The sequence below is a fragment of the Emiliania huxleyi genome (assembly GCF_000372725.1).
Source record: "Emiliania huxleyi CCMP1516 chromosome Unknown EMIHUscaffold_142, whole genome shotgun sequence".
Taxonomy (NCBI): domain Eukaryota; phylum Haptophyta; order Isochrysidales; family Noelaerhabdaceae; genus Emiliania; species Emiliania huxleyi.
Window position 1 is genome coordinate 158,944 of NW_005201176.1, and position 20,794 is coordinate 179,737.

Sequence of the window (20,794 nt, forward strand, 5' to 3'; positions counted from 1 at the left end):
ACCATCCGCGCCAACCTGCTGCGCCCGCTGCGGGCAGCGACAAACGGTGCGAGGCGGCCCTCAGGGTGGCACAGGCAGCGACAGCGTGGCGTTGAGCCCTCACCGTCGTCAGGCGCGACGGATGTATTTGTCCATGCGATGGTGGTGAGCTCGCCGGGCCAAGCTCCATCCCTCGTCCGCGCGCAAGTCACGTACTCGCGACCCCTCTCTTGTGACAGGTGAACAGCCTCGTAAACACGCGGAGCGAGGAGTCGGGCGGTGGCGCGCCACAGCGGCTCGCGTTCGCTGAGCTGCGACCGTGCCGCTTCGTGGCCGAGGCGCCACGGCACTCCAGAGTCAAACCACACCAGCGAGGGACCCGCCCAATAGCCACCGTCCGCTCCGCCCTCCGCAGGACCAGGACCTCGTCGACGCTGACGCAGAGCTAGAGCAGCTGGCGGCGAAATGGCGAGGGAAGGCCGAAAAGGACTACGACCAGCTCACCCGGATGAATGCACTCCGGGCCCACTATAGCCTGTGGAGAGTCTCTCGCCTGGCGCGCTTCTCCCAACAGCTCGAGCGTCCTCCCGACCCGAGCCAGCCAGCACCACACCGCCTCCCGGCAGGTGCTTTCGCACGAGCACGTCTCTCGGATCGCCAACAAGGACTTCCGCTACACGCACGTTGTCGCTGCACGGCCTGACACCGGCTTCTACTCGCCAGTCTCGCCAACGCAGTGGCTGGCGGAGCTGCAAGCCACCGCCGGCCGCCCGACCATTCGCGTGCCCAACTACAAGCACTTTTGGGGCCTCAACGACCGCCTCGCGTTTGGCGTCCTCCCTCACGAGACTGGCCGATCGCGGGACAGGAGGCGTCCATCCCAGGCGCAATTTGCGACTAGGCGACGCGCGCTCAATGATACACTGCTACATGTCGCGGTATCCGGCGGCGTGGAAGAGCAGCTTTCAGAACGTCTTGCGCGTGCGTCCCGAGTGGGCCTCGCCTTTTCGGCCAATACCGCCTCTCGCCATTTGGAAATAGGTGTGGAACACGGAGCGGCTCCTCTGTATGCACATGGCACGATGCCAGGCCCGCCCTCGTCCTTCCCTGGACCGTTGGCGAGGGCGCCGTCACCGTTAGCTTGATGGAAAGGTGCGAACCTCTGGGGTGGCGATCGAGACGACCCGCATGTGCGTCGTCCGGATACGCTCCAACGGCGAACCCGCCAGGTGCGCGGCGCTGGCTGCCCCCCTTCGGGTGCTCACACCTCACGCCAGCGGCTGGTTCCTCCCGCATCAGCGCTGACGTCAAGGATGGCTCACCTGTACTCCACGGCGTTTCGAAGCCGGAATCGCCGTGGAAATACTACGACAACTGCCTTCGGCTGGCGCGCTCGCAGAAGCATCGAATCTGCGGCTACGAGTGTGGTTCGCCCAGGCAAGCGCGCGCGCCGAATCCGAGCGCGAGCATGCGCCTTGATGCCTCTGACCCCGCGACCCCTCTCCGGCACCGCACTGCAGGACCGAGTGGGTGCAGCCCAAGCCATCGGCCAGTGCGCTCGAGGAGGCGCGCAAGCCGCCCGTGTGCAACCTCCGCGCGGTTCGGAACCACTCCGAGGCCGTCAGCACCACCCCAGCCAAGGTGAAGAAGCGGCGCCCCAGCCGTGATGGGAAGGACAGGGCTAAGTCGTCATGGCGGCGGGTGCATGCCTCCGAGAACGCCACGCAGCTCGACGCAAAGCCGTCCACAAGCTTGCGACTGCGCCCCGCCCGGCAAGGGCAAGCCGAGGCCAAGAAGAGCAGAAGACGCCGCAGCCGTGAGGGGAACCAGACGGGGTGGAATCCTTTCCGTCGGATAAAGCTTCCCAAGCTGCCCAAGCTCAAGCTGCCCATTCACACAGAAGGGGAGAAGCCACGGATGTCATTTTGACCTGCTCGCAAGCAAACTCTCGTGCCTGCAGCGGACCTGTACGCATGTGCGCGCGCGTTTTTTATACGGCGTACACGAAATGCCCTCCAGAAAGGGCGCGCCCGACTCTCTCTTGTCAGACGCGTCCGGTGCCCCGGTGCAGCGGCAAGGCATCCCGAGAGCGGCTGCGGAAGGGGGAAGGAGGGGAGCACGCGCGGCCCGTCAATAGGATCGAGTCACTGATGTTGTGCAAGAGCGCCGCGCTGCTGAGCACCTCCTCGCCCGCCTCTGCCTCCGCCTCAGCGGCGGCGGCCAGCGTCCGCATTCTCCTCGAGCGCACCGCCCACGCCTGCGCCTGTGTGGGGCGCGTGGGTCGACGTCGGTTGCTGTCCGCGGTGTGATTGTAAGATGATCTCTCTTGGTGGCCGGAATTCAATCACCACACCTTGAGCCGCTGCTCGTGCGCGTAACGTGTCCGTGCTGCGTCCCCCCTCGCCCTGGCAGCAGCCCGGCGCTTCTCGCTCGCCTCCAATCGCCGGCACATGTCCAGCCAGTGTTGGTGCTCCTGCGCAAACGGCGGCGAGGGGGGCTGTGAGCGTTGGCGGCGGCGCAATGCTACAGGCGGCCTGCGCCTGGTGACGCACGCCGACGAGGCGGCGGTCAGGGTCGAGGCCGAGGCCGCTCGTGCTGGCCTGGCGCCACTGTCGCACCTCGGGCGCCGCCGCCGCCGGAGCGGTCCGCGGCCTCCGTCGCGCGTCCATTTTCGGTGCCGACCGTTTCGTTCGCGGTGCTCGCATTTCGGTGTTAGTGCCGTTCGCGCTCGGTGTTTGGGAGCGAGGGTAGCGCGGGCAGCACGAGCGCCGGCAGCGTGGCAGTCTCGTAGTGTTCCAACCACCCCCCAAACACACCCTCCCCACACCAGCACGGCCCTTCACTTCCTTTGAAGGCTCTGCCACTGCACACGCAGCACGTCGTTCGCCGGGAGGCGTCTCCTCACAACGTCACGGCGCCGCGCGCCGCGTGTGTCCCAACGCTTGGAACCCCGTCGCTCATGGTCGAGACGCTCGCACTCTCGTCCGTCCACCGCCCGCACGCGCTCACCCCAAACCCAACGCGCTCGACCGTAGCTGGCGGACGGTGGACACCCGCAAGCTACCCGAGGCTGCCCCAGCTGGCCCAGCCGCCCCAGCGCCAGCTGGCCCAGCTCTCCGCCGCCCGGCTACGCCTTACCGCCTGCCCGCCCCCGAAGCCTCGCCGTCCGCCTCGAGTCTCACGCCACCGACTCGGCGCTGCTCCCCCGCTGCAGCTGGCCAGCCGAGGTTGGGCGCGGGTCAGACGGGAAGAGAAAGCCCGTGATGGCAAAGAGGCGGCCGAGGGCGGCGGGCTTGACGCCGACGCGGAAGGAGCCGCCGTGGAAGGCTTGCGCCGAGAGCAGCTCGAGCGGGTGGCCAAGCGGGGTAGAGGGGCTCGCGACCTAGGAAGTGTCTAGGACCCGTCTGGGAAGTGTCTAGGAAGTGTCTACGTTGAGGCGCTCCGCGACCGACGCAGGGTTGCGGACGTCGTGGATGAGCAGCATGCCTAGGGAGTGTCCGGGAAGTGTGTGCTGGGGAGTGTCTCGGGTGAGTGCCTGCGACGCCGGGGAGGAGGGAGCATGCCCATCAGCACAGCGACGGTCTCCGCGTTAAAGACGAGCATCGGCCGGAAGTTGCCTAGGAAGTGTCTAGGAGATGTCTGGGACGTGCCTGCGACGTGTCTGAGACGACCATCGTCGGCCGGAAATCGCCTAGAAGAGGCGCACGCGCGCGCGGTGTCCAGGCGTCGCCGCAAGCGGAGGACGAGGTGTCGGGCGGAAGAAGCGTCTGCCCATTCCCGCCAATGCGGCCGCGACGGCGCGAGCATTCTTGTTGTCGCCCGCAACCATGGACGCAGTGCGGCAGGCGGGCGCGACGTTCGACGAGACCGTGAGGCCTAGGAGTACCCCGCAATCTCCCGCAATCTCCCGCAATCTCCCGCAATCTCCCGCAATCTGCCACAGCCACAAGACGGTTGAGGCCTAGGAAGTGTCTACGAAGTGTGTGGAAGGTGTCGACGGAGTCTCGGAAGTGTGTCTAGGCCGGGATTGTGTGGCGCTGCTGTTGTGGGGCGTGTGTCTTGTGTGGCTTGTGGTGGTGTGTTGCTTGACATACTGACTGGGCATTTGTATGATCTCGTGTTGGTACCGTCGCGCGAGCGCGCGAGCACCGCGCGCCAGTTGTTGATCGCCTAGCACCAGGCCAGTGGGCGCCCTGAGTTCAAAAGAGCGGCGTCCCGCAATCGCCCACAATCTCCCTCAATCTCCCACGGCCACGCGCATGACGGGTCCCCGCTCCATGCCCGACCAACCTCCCGCAACCTCCCGCAACCTCCCGCAAAACTGGCCCGTTCACTAAAGCCCCCGGACGCGCGATTCGACTGAGTCTGCGACTATGGCCCAGTGGGCGATCGCCTTTGCGAGGGCGTAGTTTGGCCCCTGCATCGGCACGTACCTGTGGGAGAGTGCGGGAGAGTGCGGGAGGGTGCGGGAGAGTGCGGGAGGGTGCGGGAGAGTGCGGGAGATTGCGGGAGATTGCGGGAGATTGCGGGAGATTGCGGGAGAGTGCGGGATGTGCGGGACGTACCCGTCATGCGCGTGGCGCGTCGGCTCGCCATCCGCGACGGGCGCGGCGGGGCGCGCGTTCGGCTCGTAGCGGAGGAGCCGCAAGTAGCTGGAGGCGTACGACTCGTCGCACGCCTCGGTGCATCCGGCGGGGAGAAGGAAGGCCTGCGAGGGAGTCTGCACAAAGGCCAAGCCGGCGCACAAGCCCTTCGCGACAAGGGACGAGCAGACCAGGTCGCACGCGAGCGAGATGCGCACGTTCAGCTCCCCTGCGGGTTGGAGCGGGAGGGTGCGGGTTGGAGCGGGTTGGAGCGGGTTGGAGCGGGAGGGTGCGGGTTGGAGCGGGAGGGTGCGGGAGGGTGCGGGTTGGAGCGGGAGGGTGCGGGAGGGTGCGGGTTGGAGCGGGAGGGTGCGGGTTGGAGCGGGTTGGAGCGGGAGGGTGCGGGTTGGAGCGGGTTGGAGCGGGAGGGTGCGGGTTGGAGCGGGTTGGAGCGGGAGGGTGCGGGTTGGAGCGGGTTGGAGCGGGTTGGAGCGGGAGGGTGCGGGTTGGAGCGGGAGGGTGCGGGAGGGTGCGGGTTGGAGCGGGAGGGTGCGGGTTGGAGCGGGTTGGAGCGGGTTGGAGCGGGAGGGTGCGGGAGGGTGCGGGAGGGTGCGGGAGGGTGCGGGAGGCGTGTCGAGACAGTGGGGGGTTGTGCGGGACGCGGCAGCGTGTGGGTGGTTGCAGCTCGCCGTCGAGGTACGTGTAGGTCCCGACTGTCGCCCCCTTGGGCAGCGCCGGCAGCGTCTCCGCGAGCCACGCTGCGAGCTCGGGCGTCTCCGTCAGAAGATCCGCGCCGGCGGCAGCGGCGATCTCCTCGTCCGAGCTCGCGGGCCGCTTGAGCGGCACGACCTGTTCACACCGCCAGCCGTGAAGAGACGCTGTTCATAGCTCGCGGGCCGCTTGAGCGGCACGACCAGTGTCCCGGCGCTGGCGCGCGCCATGGAGACCAGCTCCGCCCACTTGGCAGGCTTGCCTGAGGGAGATTGTGGGAGATTGCGGGAGATTGTGCGTGCGTGCGTGCGTGTGCGTGCGTGTGTGTGCGTGCGTGTGTGCGTGCGTGCGTGCGTGCGTGCGTGTGTGGTGTGGAGTGGTGTGTGTGTGTGTGTGCGCGCGCGCGCGTGCATGTGTGCATGTGTGCATGTGTGCATGTGTGTGTGTGTGTGTCAGGCTTGCCTCGCGCGACGGCGACGACGGTTGCGCCGCACTGCAGTAGCAGCGCGAGCGGGCCCAGCTCGGCGGTCGCGCCTGTGAAAAGAAATACACGCCGGCTGATACTTCTGTTTGGAGGCCCGCCCGCATGCCAAGCGTCGGCGTGTGTCTCTGTGTCGCTCCCATGTCTGCGAAAGGTCTACGAAGAGCGGCGCCGAGCGCGACGAAGGTGCGGCCGCGCAGATCGCGCCACTCAGCCGAGTTTGCCACCTACAGGTTTCGTCGATTGATCTTGCGAATCGGTCAGCAAGGCCGCGCCACCCGGCGGGTCCAGCCACCGCGCACAGCGCGGCCGCCCCCGCGGGCTCGAGAGCGCCATAGTCGGCCCAGGCGTTGACTTGGTCGACGAGTACTTGGTCGGAGAGGCTGTCTCCAAAGTACGGCACCGAGAGGGAGGTTGGCAGGGCGCCGCTGCCCGCGACCGTGGCGGTGTGCAGCGCGCGCGCCGCCGACGGCGCCGCCATCGCCGCCTCCACCCCGACCACCTCGCCGCCTCGCACAAACTCGAACGTCGAGTAGATCTCAGCGAGCCCCGCCTCGGCGATCGCAATGGCGCGCTGCGCAGAGTAGGACTGCGCCTCGACGAGGCGCGTGAGCATCTCCGGGTACTCCTGTCGCCACGTCTTCCGCGCCTTGCGGATCGCACCGGCCAGCTCCTCGCCCGCCGGCGCCGCCGCCGCAGCAAAGACAGCAACGCCGGTCGCGAGCGTCGAGCGCTTGCCCTCGGGGCCGGTAGGGAACTGCACGCCCTGCGCACGGTTGCGGAGGGAAGGAGGCGTTACAGGGTGCTGGGTGCGTGACAACATGGGCGCGCGCGAGCGCCTCCGTAATCTTCGGCATAAGTCACAGCGATCCAGTCGGTGCGGCGTCGCACGGCCAAGTCAGGAGCCGACACCGACCCAACCCAACAACCCAACCCAGAAAGCACGATTCTGAAGAGAGAGAGAGAGAGAGAGAGATTCTCTCTCTCGATTCTGAAGTTGGGCCCTCAGTCTCCCCCCATCCCCAGGGCCTCCAGGGCTCGCACCTCAACCTCTCACAGACCAGCGCATAGCGGCATAACGTATTTTCTTCTCATAACACGGCGGCGAGCCGCGTCGCCAGCCGTCTCGCGAGAGAGCGGCGCCGCCGCGTGCGCGCAGCAGCCGCCGCGGCAGAGGCGAGCCGCGGCGACGTCCGCACTAACGGATAACGGCCATTGGCGGTTTTCTCTCTCTCTCTCTCTCTCTCGGTGGTCCTGTTCACAGCCCGCGTTGTGATCTTCACACCACACAAGCACCACGCTGCGCCCAGCGCAGAGAGGCAGACATGTCGGAGCCCCCTCCAGTGGAGGATCCCGCCGACGAGGGAGGCGGCGAGCACAAGAAGAAGCGCAAGAAGCACAAGAAGCACCGCTCCAAGGAGGGAGACGGCGCTGACGCTGAGGGCGAGCCCGCAAACGGCAACAGCGCGGCAGAGGCGGCCAAGGCGTCAGAGGTCTCGCCCGGCCGCGGCTCCGGCTCGCGCGGCCGCGCTGGCTCGCGCGGCCGCGCAGACGACCGTCGCAGCCGCAGCCGCAGCCCGCGCCGCCGCAGCAGGAGCCCGAGCTACGACCGGCGCCGCGACGACCGGCGCCGCTCGCCGCCACGCTACCGCGACTACCGCGACGACCGGCGCCGCTCGCCGCCGCGCTACCGCGACGACCGCCGCCGCTCGCCTCCTCGCTACCGCGACCATGGCAGGCGGCGCTCGCCTCCGCCGCGCCACCGCGACGACCGGCGGCGCGGCAGCTCGCCGCCGCGCGGCGACTTCACGCGGAGCTATGGGGGGAGGTCGCGGAGCTACAGCCCCTCGCCCGTGCGCAAGAAGAAGCCGGCGGCGCCGGCCGACAACAAGCCGGCCCGCTTTTGGGACGGCTTCCAGTGGGTCGACGTCGAGAAGAACGAGGCCGACTCGGCGCCGCTGATGGGGCAGGCGACGCGCAAGGACCGGCGGCTGTACGTGGGCAACCTGCCCATCGGCGCGGGGCTGGCGGACAAGCAGCTCTCCGAGTTCGTCTCCACCGCCATGAAGCAGCGCGGCCTGATTGCGCAGGAGGCGCCTGACCCCGTCCTCTCGGTCTGGCTCTCGCCCGAGGTGACGCACACACACACACACACACACACACACACACACACACACACACACACACACACACACACACACACACACACACACACACACACACACACACACCGCTCACCCACGCGCAACGGGCCTTGCACTTTGAATGCCGTGGGGCTCCTGTCGTTAGACGTGGAGACGCGAGGGCTGCCCCCCCTAGGGGACGTACGCATTCGTCGAGTTCCAGAGCCCCGACATCGCAAACCTCGCGCTTGGGCTCAACGGCATCATGCTGCTCACCTCCGCCCTGCGCATCTCCCGCCCAAACAACTACCAGGTCCCCGTCGCCAACGCCGCCGACGCGCCCGGCCTCGCGCCGCAGGCCTCTGGGGGAGGCAGCACGGGCGTCGTGACCGGGGAGGATGCGGCCTCGCGCGCACTCGCCGCGGCGGCCGCCCTCGCGGGGGTTGGTCCGATGCCGACGCCCGCGGCGCTGTCCGCGATGACCGCCCAGCTCGCCGCCGGGGCCGGCGCAGGAGCCGGCGCGGCCGGCGCGGGCGGCGCGCCCGCGTGCACGAGCACCGTCATCTCGTGCAGCAACATGCTCACCCCGGCGGAGCTCGCCGACCCGGAGGAGCGGGAGGGCCTCAAGGAGGACGTGACGGAGGAGTGCGCCCGGTTCGGCAAGCTGCTCGGGGTCAAGGTGCCCGCGGACGCCAACCCGGACTGCTGCGCATACGTCCGCTTTGAGAGCCTCGAGGCCGCCGCCGCCGCGATCGCGTCCCTCTCCGGCCGAAAGTTCGACGGCCGGACGGTCGGCGTCCTCTCCGTCGACGAGGCCGCCTTCGACGCGCTGTGAGGAGGAACCAGTCTGCGAGGCGGGGCGCGCGGGGGGGCAGAGGTGGGGGGGGAGGGGGGGCGGGGGGGGGGGCGCGTCCCTACTCTCATGGCGGCGGCTAGGAGCCTACGCGGCCGTCGGCAGCGGGGCCTGGGCTCGCGCTCCCCTGAACCTCCCCACCCTCCCCCCCCCGAACAGTGCTCCGTGTCCTGACGGCGCCGCGACACGCTTACAGGCTCAGTCCTCAACCCTGGCTCGCCGTGCGGCGCAAGGAGCGCGGGGCCGGTGCACGGGGGTCGTCCCCCGGACCGGAGCGCCCACGGAGAGAGATGGCCCATACACTCCCCTGCATATTCGGTCCCTGTCCGCTGTCGGCTGTCTCGCTCGCTCGCTCCGAACTCTGTCTAGTTTTCGCACACGCCACACCGTTTGTCTCGACTTACTCTGCGGGCGTCGCGCGTCGGTCGGGGCGTCGCTCTTATCATTTGCAGTTTACGAGTTTTACCAAAATTGCGCGCGCATGCGGGACGTATGGGTCCGGGGCAGGGGCGGTCCTCTCGTGTGCCCCGGGGGAGGTTCAAAGGACCACGCTGCACGCAACTCAGTGGCACCACAACTGCCGAGGTGCGGGAGTTGGCAGTTGCGAGTGCCGACACAGATGCACACGGCCGGGAGGCCGGGCGCCGGTGGTGTGAGAGCACACGCGCTCCCGCGCAAGGATGCCGCGTGCAGATCATCGAGGCAGCACGAGCAGCCAGCATCGACGTGGACTGTGAGTTCCTCACCCGCGGCCGACGCGCCACGCCTCAGCACGGAGATCACGCGGGCTTTCTCTTCAGCGTGCTAATATAGAGCACGTTGTTGCCGCGGATGAAGGCGTCGCCGTACTTAGCCTTGAGCTGGCCATTGTGGTACTCCTCCGTCTGCTCCATCGCAATGTTCATGAAGCCGTCGAGGCACGCGAGAACGCCGCGGTAGTCGACGCCCGAGTTGAGCTTGACCACGACCGGGCGGCCGAGCACGTTCTTGAGGAACGCGGACGGGTTCGACGCGTTCGGGTTCTTGGACATGACCCGGGGAGGTATGTAGTGGGGATGTTCGTGTGGCGGTGCGCGTGAGGCGGCTGGCTCGTTATAGGTCGAACGAGGCCAAAAAAATCGCCAATTCCACCCAGACCCTGCGTCACTCATGAATAGGAAGAGGCAGACTCCCTAGGGTGGGCGACGGCTAGCGCACCACACACCTCTCCTTAAAATCCCTGTGTGGTGGCGGCGTGCCGTCCTCCCATCCCTCCCTTGGGTTGTCTGTTTTCTTTCTTTCTTTCTTTCGCAAAGCTCGCTTCCGAGCTCTCACGCCGCGCGTAGGGCCCTTAGGGGCCTAGAGAACACAACCCCCTCTCTCTTTTCTCCCAGTAAGCTATAAGTACGTACAAGCAAGGCGGGCACGTGAATGCAATGGCGGATGCTGAGGATGTACAGTCCAAGCTCAGTGCAGAGATGCATGCTCCCGGAGACTGCGCCAATGGCTGCACAAACGAGAGCATGGCATCCATGCGGGTGAGCGCACGCGGCCCGCCACCTACCAACGCTTGGGCCGGTCCCGAGTATCTGCTCGAGAGCCAGCAAACCGCGCATTCGCGTGCTCCGCGTGAGGCTGGCTTGGGCGGCGGCCGCTTGCACAGCATGGACGACCGCGAGCCATTCGGACCGGCGCCAATCTTGCGTGCGCCGTGGGGCGACGTGGCCGAGTTCCCGACAGACAGCGCATGGCAGACGAACGCGCACCAGGTGAACCATCTGCTCGATCGCGGGCTGCGCAAGATCGCCGACGCGCGAGCTGAGCTCAAGGCCACGTACGGCGATTATTACGGCCGGGTCGCGTCGGTCGCGTCGAGCTGCGCGTACGGCGTGCCGACGTTCATCTCGCAGGCGGCGCGCGCGGGCACCGTGCGGCGCCTCCTACACGCAGTCGTCACCTCCGCGCCGTACACGATCGTGCTCGCCGGCCACTCCGCCGCCCAGGCCTCCGGTAACCACTTCAACCAGTCGTACACGCACTGGCTACACTCGCTGCTGGCGCCGCCACTCGCTGCGGTGGGCGTCGAGCTCGTCACGCGCAATCACGCCATGGGCGGCCTGCCCTCACACCACCGCGCGTCGTGCTTCGCGGCGGCGTACGGCGCGGACGCCGACGCCGTGCTGTGGGACTATGCGATGACGGCGGGCTCGCCGCACGAGATGGACTACTTCTTTCGGCAGGCGATGATGCAGCCGCGCCGGCCGCTCCTCGTGGGCTTCCAGCCCATCACCAAGGCCGCGGGCCCCGCCGCCTGCCCGCCGCCCATGATGGCCAGCGGCGGCAGCGGCGGCAGCGGCGGCAGCGGCGGCAGCGGCGGCAGCGGCGGCAGCGGCGGCAGCGGCGGCAGCGGCGGCAGCAACTCCTACCCATCAGAGAAGTTTGACCTGTGGCGGCTCCTGCGCGTGTACGAGCAGCGCGGCTACCACGTGGCGGGCGTCTCCGGCGCTGCCGTCGCGTGGCAGCCGGCGGGAGAGACCGGCGGCACCTCGCCGCACACGACCACCTCCGCGGAGCAAGCGCTCGCCTCATTGCCGCCGGGCGTGCGTTTCCTGCACTGCCGCGCCCAAAACAACCAGCTGCTCTCGGACACGTGCCGCAAGTACGCCTACGACTGCCACTGCTGGGACGACTACGCAACGGCGAAAGCAACCGGCAACGGCAAGCACGGTGCGGCGTGCCCCGGAGCGGCGTCGTGGCACCCAGGGTGGCGCGAGCACCGGATCCGCGGGCACATGGCGGGGGCGATGTTCCTCGACCTACTGGAGCAGGCGCTTACCACCTTCCAGCAGGAAGCCTCGGTCGGCGCGCTGCCGTTGGCGTCGGAGGCGTGGCACGCGGCGCCGCTGCTCGAGGACCAGGCGGCCGCCGCCGCCTCCATTCTATCGCTGGCCAACTCGTCGTGTGCGACGTCGCCTGCCTTCGACAGCCTCGGCTGCCACGTCACGTATGAGTGTGCGACTGAGTTCGCGCCGCGCGTCGGCGCGTCCATCAGCGACCTCGTCGTGGGCGACGACCCGGCGGAGTTCGTCTCGCGGAAGGGCGGGCGGTGGAACCACACGGACGGCGGGTCCGGAAAAGGCGGACTGTGCCCCGCCTCGGGGCAGACGTTTGGCCGTGGCTACTACAGCGGCGACCACGCCTCGGGCTGGCTGGTGCTGCAGCTCCCGCGTGTGCGCCTCGGCGTCTTCATCCTCAACGGATGGGGCGTCTCGCCGAACGTCATCAACTGCGGCGCGAGCGACTGGGGCACCGTGCTGCTGAAGGGCAAGAACTACAGTGGCGTGCCGAATGCGGAGCTCCGTCTCAATGGCAAGAAGGTCACCGCGTGCGAGCCGACCGGTACCCTCCGTGGCGGCAGCATCGTGCGCGCGCCGGAGCTCGCCAGTGCCGGCGCAGGGACTACCGTCGAGCTCGCGGTGCGCGCGGCCCGTGCGCACCACACAGACGAGGAGGTGGCGCCGCCGCCACCGCCGCTCGTGATTAGCCACGTCATGTGGCGATGAGAGCTGTACATAAATAAAGTCGCTGCTTGCGATGCGCCCTTCTTGCCACCCCGGCTCTGGGGGGAGGCGGGGGCCCTAGAGGGTATCCATGCGGGGGGAGATGGGGTCCGGGACTTTTTTCTTTTTTCGATTTTTTACTTGTTTTCAGAGGAATTCGCCGTACAAACCAGCCGAATTTAAGATTTGAAGGCGGGGCGGCCGTGAGCTGTAAAATCTTGAAAATGTGTGAATTTACAGCTAAAATCTTGCAAAAATGCGCTCCAGAGCTCTAAAATCTTGGTCTAAAATCTGAAAATCGCCGGCCTGCGGCCGGCCTCTAAAATCTTAAATTCGGCGGACTTGTACTTGCGGCCATGCTATCACGCCTTGCGACAGCCTGTCGGCGCTGCTGACCGTGCCCTGCTGCACAATTGACCACCTGCATAGCTCGCGGCCTTAGTATCCACCATTCAGTGACGACCTGATCGTACGGCCAGTAGGAAGGTGTCCTTCCAGCGCGTGCACGCTTCTGACGCAATGCGCGTCACAAACTGCCTCGGCGACTGGCTGCTGGCACTCTCGAGGCTATGCCTACACAGCCTCGCGCGCATGGGCAGTCAAGAGGGACCACGCACCTTCTCAGGACAGCACCAGTGCCTCTCTCTTGGACCGGCAAACTTGGTGGTCTCGTGTCACCAATGTGGGACCAGTGCGGCATCGGACGCGCCATCGACAGCTCTGAACTGCGCCTCACCACTGACCGGGAAGGCTGCCAAGTGGGCCAGCGCAGGTCGCACATTGTGGCAGCAGTCAGCAGTGCATGTCTGATAGCTAGCAGCAGCGTCAGGGTCTCGCAGGGTCGGATCGTGTCAAGCCTCTCGCCCGGCCGGCCGCGTGCAGACGTCGGCCTGTCTGCTGTCTGGAGTGATCTGTCGGCGGTCAGTACGACCGATCAGGTTGGAGTTTTCTGATGGTTGGAGGGTCTATCTGTATGTACTCCTCGAGATCTCTCCAAATCTGCCCTCTACTCAACCGTACTCATTCGGGAAGTTGGTGCTCTGAGCGACTCTGAGCGCCGGAGCCCCGTTTCCGCACTGCTGCGCGGCGCACGGTGCCTCCGGGGGCCCCCGCGCCCCCCCAGAGGGCCACATCCCCCCTGTCGCCCCCCCCAGCACTCCAAGGTGCCAAAGGAACAAACAAGGGCACAACAACAGACGACAGGAAGTGACATGCGAGGCTAGAGCAGGCTTGCTCCACCTCTAGCAATCTCGCCGCCCGGCGAGGCACGGACGAGACCGTTGGGGTCTAGTGAGGTGTCTATGGACGCCCTCCTCTGCTACGGACTCCCTCACTAAAAAAGAAACTTGCGGCGGACGGTTCCAGGACATTACTGTGTCTCGCGCTTGATTGATTGATCTCGCGCCTACATTCATTACGAGAGCGGGGGAACGAGAGAACTGTCGGCGAACGTCAACTCAGGGTGCCTAGTGCCTGCTACCACCAAGACAGGCGCCGCCTTTGCTGTGTCGCGTCCTCCGCGTCGCCAGCCCACCACATTTGCTCGCCATCCGCGCATCACCGTCCACAACAGCCCGCCCCATACCTCCTCAGCCCCTCATCGCCGCCGCAAACGCCGAGAGCGCCCTTCGCCCATCGCATCGCCCTCGCGCCCCTCAGCCGCCACCACCTCCGACAGGTCGTTCGAAATGGCAGAGGAGGCGGGCAAGTACACGATCAAGAATCCCAAGTCGGTCGGCCACTGCAAGGCACAGCCCTTGACTGGAGGCGTTACGCTTGAGGCGCGCGTCGGCTTCACAGGCCGCCACCCCTTCATCGCGGACTCGACACGCCCTCTCCCGATGAACAACAGGAGTGGGACATCGAGGACAAGGAGTTTTACGAAAAGGAGGGCCTCAACATCGCCACGCGCAACCTCTGGGCCTCCGTCCCGAACCTCCTCATGGGCTTTGCCGTCTGGCTCATGTGTGCGGAGTCACCTGCCTCCCCACCCTGAGCCCGCCGCCGCCCTCGCCCCGTCCCGCATGGGGGCTTTCCGCCGCACGCCCGCGCCCCGCGTCGGCGTCTTCAGGTGGTCCGTCATCACGACCAAGATTCAAGGTGGAGACCTGACTCGCCCGGACCTCCCTCTCACCCTAGCACCTTCTGCCTCTCACCTCGCCCTCAACTGCCTCTCCTCACCTCGTCCTCAACTGCCTCTCCTCACCTCGTCCTCAACCCGCATAGCCGCTCACACCGCCGACCCCGGCGTCTACTACTTCAAAGACTTTGCCCCGAGCATCGACGGCATCAACGAGGGCTTCCGCGGCTGCCCGGGTGCAGCCACGCCTCCCCCCCCCCCCCTCTCACCCTCGCCCACCCCCGCCCACCGCCCCTCCCGCCTCCGCGCCCTCCGAGCCAGGCTGGTACGACAAGGCGTGCTGCTCCACCTGGCAGAAAGCCACGCAGGATGCCTTCAATGATTGGCAGACCAAGAACTACGACGGGGCTACGCCGTGCGCCCCCCCCCCCCCTCTCCCCTCTCAACACACACCACCGCCATCACCATTCTACCTCCAACCCCCGCTCGCCGCCTATCTTGCCCCTCGCCTCAACACACATAGTCCGCCATCACCATCACCATGCGAGACTCTACCTCCAACCCCCGCTCGCCGCCTATCTTGCCCCTCGCCTCAGGTACTCCAACGCCGACGACTTCATGTACTCGAAGGACTTCAAGGACCTCAAGACTGCGCCCGCCTCCAAGGACGGCCCGGGCGGCTTCTACTCGCCGGACGAGGCGTACGGCTGCAAGGTGGACGCCGACCGCAACAAGGCGTACAAGGCTGCGCTCTACGTCATCGGAGCGACCGGCGGCCTCTCCGGCGGCATCTTCCGCCTCCCGAACTCGTTCGTCGTCCCGTTCGTCGGAGGGTGAGTCAGACAGCAGTCAGCAGCCCCGAGCGCCCCCTTCTCACACAGACTCACCAGCCCCCCCCCCCCCCCCCCTGCTCTCCCACCCCGCGCGATCCCCGCGCACAGATCTGCATCGCGTGCGTCTTCCTCGCCTTCTTCTTCATGAACAACATGCCCAAGGAGACGCACCCGGTGCCCGACGGCTTCTTCCAGATGTTCTGCAACTACGCCTCCTTCCAGGCGCGCCTCCTTCCGAGACACCTCTCCTGCCGCACTCCCAGAACGGCCTTTACCCGCCCCCGCTGCCTATACCCGCTCGCACCTCTTCCAGGGTCCCGCCTACATCACCTCCGCCATCGGCGTCGCCATCATTTACGGCACGCGCAACCTCACCCAGCCGGCGGCCGCCATCCCGATCACCATCGGCATCATCGTCGTCGTGTCGATCATCGAGCACACCTTCATGTACTTCCTCATCCCCAAGGTGAGATTAGCTCCTGAGATCAGCAGAGATTAGTCGAGGAGCGAGACTAGCCGAGGTTCGCCGAGACCAGCCGGGATTAGCCGAGCGCACCTTCATGTTCTTCCTCGTTCCCCAAGGCGGCCGAGCGCGTAAGTGCGCGGACTGACAGAGCGATTCCTCAACGGCTGCTGCTCTGCTAGGCGGCCAAGCCGGCCCTCATGACCGGCCTCGCCATCTTCAAGAACAAGCACAACTACGTGATGACCTACCTGTACATCATGACCTTCGGCCCGACCAGCGCGCGTCGCCTCCCCCGCAGCCGTGTCCGCGACACTCACGCACGACGCGTCCCCTTAGGCTCCTTCATCGGCTTCTCCTCCGCCTTCCCCAAGCTCATCGTCGACATCTTCGACGAGTACGGACCAAAGGAGTGCGCCGAGCTCCAGCTCAAGGGCACACTTGAGCAGGGCGACTGCTCGTACACCGGCTGGCCCGTCAAGGGCTTCTCGCCCGCCTTCCTCGGCGCGCTCAGAAGTAGAGCAGTATCTGTAGATCTAGGGAGCAGGAGCGGGGACAGTGTGGTGGGGGTAGGACGCTAGTACTTAGGCAACCTCAATCCACGGCCACGCCCAAGCAACTAGCACCGGAGACAGCGCCTGCAACCACACAGGCGCGCTCATCGGTTCGCTCATCCGCCCGCTCGGCGGCATGATGTCGGACAAGATTGGCGGCGCGCGCGTCACCCACTACCACACGGTCCTGATGACGGCGGTCACGATCGGGCTCGGCGTGATCGTCAAGTACGCGCGCGAGGCAGAAGAGAACCGCATCCGCTTCTTCCCGCCCTTCATGGTCTGCTTCATGATCCTCTTCTACTGCACCGGCGAGAGCTGTAGCCGGGATGTGACCGCGATGTGACCGCGGTGTGACCGCGATGCGACCGAGACATCATGTCTGTCTCGTGGCGTGTAGATTGGCGGGATGGCACGGAGAGCCCCACACAGCCACCGCGCGCGTGGACGCAGACCGCCCGCGCCCAACACATTCGCGACGAGACTGCAGGCGTCGGCAACGGCTCCACCTTCCAGCAGATCGCCGTCATCTTTGACAAGACTCTCGCGCCGCCTGTCCTCGGCTGGTCGTCCGCCATCGCCTCCTTCGGCGCCCTCCTCGCGGGGGCCCGGGCCCACCTGCGACGCGTCTGCGACGCGTGCACGACACGTCCCGTATAGGCGCCTTCCTCATCCCCAAGTTCTTTGCGACTGCCATCCAGCAGGGTGCGCCCGAGACGCCCTTCTTCATCTTCGGCGCCTACTACTTCACCTGCATCATTGTCAACTGGTGGTTCTACCTGCGCATCCACCCCAACTCGATCAAGCCCGGCACCGCGCCGCAGTCCGCAAAGGAGTAGAGGGCGCGGCGCCAGGAGAGCCATGCCACAAGTGTGGTTGCGGTGCCTGCGCCGTGGCTGGCCAAGGCGTCTCCCCGTGCGCTGTCCACCCCCTCCCCCCCCCCTTCTTCCGCCCCCCATGCAGCTCATTATCCTTGTGCGTCTTGGCGGCGCCACGCTGCCCCGTACGATTCGATCTCGCGTGGCAGCGCGTGTGTCCGAGATGCGCACAGGTGGGACCGCGTCTCGCCGGACGCGGGAGCATCATTTGAGAGTGAGACCCTCTATAGAGAGAGGTGTGGAGAGAGGCGCGGCAAGATGTGTGTCCCGTACGATTCGATCTCGCGTTGGCGCACACGGCTCTCAGGCCACGACTCTCTTTTGTAATATTGCAATATTAGTTGGGTTTATTTTTGAGCTTAGCCTTCGATGTTATGAAACAAACACGCAAGGCGGACATGGCATATCGCTCTCGGGCCCACAGACATCCCGCACACCCGCCGCCCCCCGCGCGCGCCCACCCCGGCCGGGAGAAAGGGGAGTGACAGTTTGGGACGGCAACAGAACGAGTATGTTGAGTCCTGGCTCAACAACGCAGATAAAGGACTTGGGTGGTCCGGCCCACAAGTCCGGCTCATGCGCCCCGACTGACCGATCTACCGCACTGAACACTTTCGCCCCCTCGCTCCCAACCCATCCACCCCGCCCCGGGCCGCGCCGCGCGATCTCGGGCAATCTCGCGCTATCTCGGGCGATCTCGGGGCCGCGCCGCGCTATCTCGGGCGATCTCGGAGCGTCGCTCGCGCGGCGTCACACCTGCTCAAAAAGGAAGGAGGTTGGAGGCAGGAGGTCACGCCCCATCCAGAGCGCCGTCGTCGCCGGGTTTTTGGCCCCCGGGTCGTCGCCCGACGGTTGCTGCGCGGGGCAGCAGACCATCGGACGGCGCGACACCGCCATTTATTTTTTGGGCTTCCCAGAGAATGCTTCGCACGGCGCTCTGCAGGAGCACCTCGGCCGGTGCTCGGTCGCTCCACACCGCGCTGCTGCGACGTGCGCCGCGCGCTGCTCCTCTGCTGCGGGCGGCTCCGTCGCGCGCCTCGGGCACCTTCCACCACGTCAAGGAGGCCGACAACCTGGAGGAGACGCCCTTCGAGTTTGACGAGGAGGCGGAGAAGGAGATTGCCTTTACGCTCAACAAGTACCCGGACACGCTGCAGGGGCGGCAGTCCGGGATCATGCCGCTGCTCTGGATCGTCCAGGCCCAGCTCGACCGCGCGCACGCGACGATCAAAGCCGACAACCCGCGCGGCGCGATGGCGTTCCCAAAGTCGCAGGGCGGTGGTGGCTGGGTCCCACTCGCGGCGATGCATAAGGCGGCCCCGCCGCCCCGCGCCGCCGCCCGACCCACCCGCTTCCCTGCCGCGAACGGGGGGCGCACCCTTCCCCCGCCTCCGCTTTCGCCCTCGCCGCCTCCTCCCCGCCCTCGCCGCCTCCTGCCCGCCCTCGCCGCCTCCTCCCCGCCCCGGCGTCCTCCGCCGTCCGCTTCCCCCGCCGCCCTCTCCTCGCCTGCACCCCTCTCCGCCTGCCAGCCTCGCGCGAGCGCCGCCAGCAGCGGGTTGACCCCTCGCGCGCCCCTGCGCTCTACCATCTCCCCCATCGCCTCCTCCCGTCGCCTCGCGGCCCCTGCGGCCGTCCCCCACCTCCTCCGCCGTCGCCCCCCTCCCCCCGCCACACCCCTCGACCCCGCCCCTGCCGACCGCCCTCCTCCTCCCTCCTCCTCCCTCCTCCTCCTCCCTCCTCCCTCCTCCTCCCTCCTCCTCCTCCCTCCTCCTCCCTCCTCCTCCCTCCTCCCTCCTCCTCCCTCCTCCTGCCTCCTCCTCCCTCCTCGCGCCTCTCACCGCCGCCCGCCGGGGCCCCGCCAGATTGCCGAGCGGCTCGGGTGCTCCCACATGGACGCCTACGAGGTTGCAACATTCTTCACCATGTACAACCGCGAGAAGCGCGGGCGCTTCCACATCATGTGCACCTCCTCCCTCCCTCCGCCCCCCCCCCCACACGCACACACACACACACAGAGAGAGAGAGAGAGAGGGAGAGAGAGAGAGAGAGAGAGAGAGAGAGAGAGAGAGAGAGAGAGAGAGAGAGAGAGAGAGAGAGAGAGAGAGAGAGAGAGAGAGAGAGAGAGAGAGAGAGAGAGAGAGAGACCCCCTTGGCCAGGCTCTGCGCCACCACCCCCTGCATGGTGTGTGGCGCCTATGACATCATGCACACCATCGAGAAGCACCTCGGCATCAAGGCGGGCGAGACGACTGCCGACGGCGAGTTCACGCTGACCGAGGTCGAGTGCCTGGGCGCGTGCGTGAACGCGCCGATGGTGCAGGTCAACGACATGTTCTTCGAGAATCTGACCACCGAGAGCACCGTCGAGCTGCTCGACAACCTCAAGGCGGAAGATCTCCCCATATCTCCCCCATATCTCCCCACATCTCCCCCATATCTCCCCATATCTCGACAACCCCAAGGCCTCGGAGCCTCTAGATGCGGAAGATCTCCCCAGATCTCTCCGAAGATCTCCCCATATCTCCCCATATCTCCCCACATCTCCCCAGATGCGGGGTCTCTTTCGTAGGCGGGGAACCCCGTCAAGATCGGGCCGCAGAACGGCCTCACAAACTCCGAGGGGCCGATGGGCAGGACGTCCCTCATCGAGCCGCCTTTGGGGCCGCAGTGCCGCGACCTCGGCGCGTAGCCGCGCATGCGTGCCGGCCAGTGCCGGCCACTATGTAGTCATATCGTCCCCGTTGCGCGTCGTCGGTCGCTCCACAGTGCGCGGTGGCTGGTTAGTCTGGTCCTATGGAGAGGCTAGGCTCTCTCTCTCTCTCTCGTTGTCTGTGGCTCTTTACAATTAAACATGCCGCCCGAGAGAGCGAGAGAGATACGGGTGTGGAGGGTGCGAGTTGACCAGGGGGGTTGTGCTTGTGCGCCAGGCCCTCATTTTCAAAAAATTCTTTTCCTCGCGATGTCCACCGCGCCGCGCCGCCGCTCGCGCCGCCTCGCCTCCGCCTCCACCGCCGCTCCCTCGCCGAACTCGCCGCCGCCCGCCCGGCTCCTCGACCTCCCGAGGGAGCTCCTCGAGCGCGTCCTCTCCCGCTTCGACAGCCCCATCGACATCGCTCGCGTCGCCGCCGTCTCGCTCCTCTTTCATGCCTCGCTCGCGGAGGAGAGCATCCGCTTGTGGGCGCAAGAGCGCGGCTTCGAGCTGCCGGCGCAGCCAGAGGGCGAGAGCTGCGCCGTGCGGTGGCTGTGCTTCGCTGCGCTGCTGCGCGAGCACAACCCGCCGGCGAGGGCGGCGGGAGGCAGTCAGCACAATGTCTTCATTGACGGCGAGGGGCGGCTGTCGTCGTGCGGCTCGGAGGGGGGCTACCCAGGACTGCTCGGGCACGGCGAGGGCGTCACGCAGCTCAACACGCCGATCCGCCTCGCTTCCCCGCTGGACGGCGAGCGCGCGGTGAGCGTGTCGGCTGGAGCCTATCACAGCTTTGCCATCACTGCCGACGGAGCTGTCTGGAGCTGGGGCGGTGGATTATTTGGCAAGTTGGGCCACGGTGACGAGCAGCGCCAGCTGCAGCCAAAGAAGGTCGAGGCTTTTGCTGGGCGGCGCGTCGTCGCTGTGTCGGCTGGACGGTACCACAGCTTCGCCCTCACCGCCGATGGCTCGGTTTGGAGCTGGGGCGATGGAGACTACGGCAAGCTCGGCCACGGGAGCGACGAGCAGAA

At 66.8% G+C, this 20,794-nt stretch overlaps 9 protein-coding genes across 9 annotated transcripts; 5 read left to right on the forward strand and 4 right to left on the reverse strand.

Moving 5' to 3' along the window:
• Positions 1-3,157: 3,157 nt before the first annotated feature.
• On the reverse strand, positions 3,158-3,361 carry EMIHUDRAFT_467456 (hypothetical protein; the record flags this gene model as incomplete). The annotated part of the gene is made up of 1 exon (XM_005787451.1): positions 3,158-3,361. A coding segment is annotated over one exon (204 nt), but the record flags the coding sequence as incomplete, so codon positions are not given.
• A 411-nt stretch (positions 3,362-3,772) lies between these two features.
• EMIHUDRAFT_363137 (hypothetical protein) lies at positions 3,773-6,644 on the reverse strand. The gene is made up of 10 exons (XM_005787452.1): positions 6,594-6,644; positions 6,050-6,520; positions 5,927-5,981; positions 5,732-5,807; positions 5,468-5,531; positions 5,252-5,359; positions 4,541-4,791; positions 4,373-4,408; positions 4,107-4,149; positions 3,773-3,855 (listed from the first exon to the last, which is right to left on the reverse strand). Exons 1-6 carry the CDS (start codon positions 6,609-6,611, stop codon positions 5,342-5,344), a joined length of 702 nt encoding a protein of 233 aa, XP_005787509.1. The 5' UTR covers positions 6,612-6,644; the 3' UTR covers positions 3,773-3,855; positions 4,107-4,149; positions 4,373-4,408; positions 4,541-4,791; positions 5,252-5,341.
• Positions 6,645-7,049: 405 nt separating this feature from the next.
• On the forward strand, positions 7,050-8,748 carry EMIHUDRAFT_441029 (hypothetical protein). The gene is made up of 2 exons (XM_005787453.1): positions 7,050-7,886; positions 8,074-8,748. The coding sequence occupies exons 1-2, from the start codon at positions 7,080-7,082 to the stop codon at positions 8,710-8,712; spliced, it is 1,446 nt and encodes a 481-aa protein (XP_005787510.1). The 5' UTR covers positions 7,050-7,079; the 3' UTR covers positions 8,713-8,748.
• Positions 8,749-8,774: 26 nt separating this feature from the next.
• Positions 8,775-9,189, reverse strand: EMIHUDRAFT_441031 (hypothetical protein; the record flags this gene model as incomplete). Its single annotated transcript, XM_005787454.1, has 1 exon — positions 8,775-9,189. A coding segment is annotated over exon 1 (255 nt), but the record flags the coding sequence as incomplete, so codon positions are not given.
• A 320-nt stretch (positions 9,190-9,509) lies between these two features.
• Positions 9,510-9,761, reverse strand: EMIHUDRAFT_71170 (hypothetical protein; the record flags this gene model as incomplete). Its single annotated transcript, XM_005787455.1, has 1 exon — positions 9,510-9,761. One exon carries the CDS (start codon positions 9,759-9,761, stop codon positions 9,510-9,512), a length of 252 nt encoding a protein of 83 aa, XP_005787512.1.
• Positions 9,762-13,957: 4,196 nt separating this feature from the next.
• Positions 13,958-15,780, forward strand: EMIHUDRAFT_227845 (hypothetical protein; the record flags this gene model as incomplete). The annotated part of the gene is made up of 9 exons (XM_005787456.1): positions 13,958-14,056; positions 14,122-14,234; positions 14,341-14,369; positions 14,535-14,585; positions 14,671-14,764; positions 14,946-15,174; positions 15,291-15,356; positions 15,496-15,629; positions 15,765-15,780. 9 exons carry the CDS (start codon positions 13,958-13,960, stop codon positions 15,778-15,780), a joined length of 831 nt encoding a protein of 276 aa, XP_005787513.1.
• A 65-nt stretch (positions 15,781-15,845) lies between these two features.
• Positions 15,846-16,545, forward strand: EMIHUDRAFT_227846 (hypothetical protein; the record flags this gene model as incomplete). Its single annotated transcript, XM_005787457.1, has 3 exons — positions 15,846-15,930; positions 15,985-16,161; positions 16,298-16,545. 3 exons carry the CDS (start codon positions 15,846-15,848, stop codon positions 16,543-16,545), a joined length of 510 nt encoding a protein of 169 aa, XP_005787514.1.
• A 32-nt stretch (positions 16,546-16,577) lies between these two features.
• Positions 16,578-17,038, forward strand: EMIHUDRAFT_227847 (hypothetical protein; the record flags this gene model as incomplete). Its single annotated transcript, XM_005787458.1, has 2 exons — positions 16,578-16,826; positions 16,904-17,038. 2 exons carry the CDS (start codon positions 16,578-16,580, stop codon positions 17,036-17,038), a joined length of 384 nt encoding a protein of 127 aa, XP_005787515.1.
• A 960-nt stretch (positions 17,039-17,998) lies between these two features.
• On the forward strand, positions 17,999-19,942 carry EMIHUDRAFT_417860 (NADH dehydrogenase). Its single transcript, XM_005787459.1, has 4 exons — positions 17,999-18,390; positions 18,940-19,037; positions 19,235-19,463; positions 19,647-19,942. Exons 1-4 carry the CDS (start codon positions 18,253-18,255, stop codon positions 19,764-19,766), a joined length of 585 nt encoding a protein of 194 aa, XP_005787516.1. The 5' UTR covers positions 17,999-18,252; the 3' UTR covers positions 19,767-19,942.
• The last annotated feature ends 852 nt before the right edge of the window (positions 19,943-20,794 follow it).

Coding starts and splice junctions, on each gene's coding strand:
- EMIHUDRAFT_417860 (XM_005787459.1), top strand. CDS start 18,253: ATGCCGCTGCTCTGGATCGTCCAGGCCCAGCTCGACCGCGCGCACGCG. Junction 19,038..19,234: donor CGCGGGCGCTTCCACATCAT/GTGCACCTCCTC, acceptor CCCCTTGGCCAG/GCTCTGCGCCACCACCCCCT. Junction 19,464..19,646: donor AGCTGCTCGACAACCTCAAG/GCGGAAGATCTC, acceptor TCTCTTTCGTAG/GCGGGGAACCCCGTCAAGAT.
- EMIHUDRAFT_363137 (XM_005787452.1), bottom strand. Junction 5,982..6,049: donor GGGCGGCCGCGCTGTGCGCG/GTGGCTGGACCC, acceptor CGAAACCTGTAG/GTGGCAAACTCGGCTGAGTG. Junction 5,808..5,926: donor CCGCACCTTCGTCGCGCTCG/GCGCCGCTCTTC, acceptor TTCTTTTCACAG/GCGCGACCGCCGAGCTGGGC.
- EMIHUDRAFT_441029 (XM_005787453.1), top strand. CDS start 7,080: ATGTCGGAGCCCCCTCCAGTGGAGGATCCCGCCGACGAGGGAGGCGGC. Junction 7,887..8,073: donor CGGTCTGGCTCTCGCCCGAG/GTGACGCACACA, acceptor TGCCCCCCCTAG/GGGACGTACGCATTCGTCGA.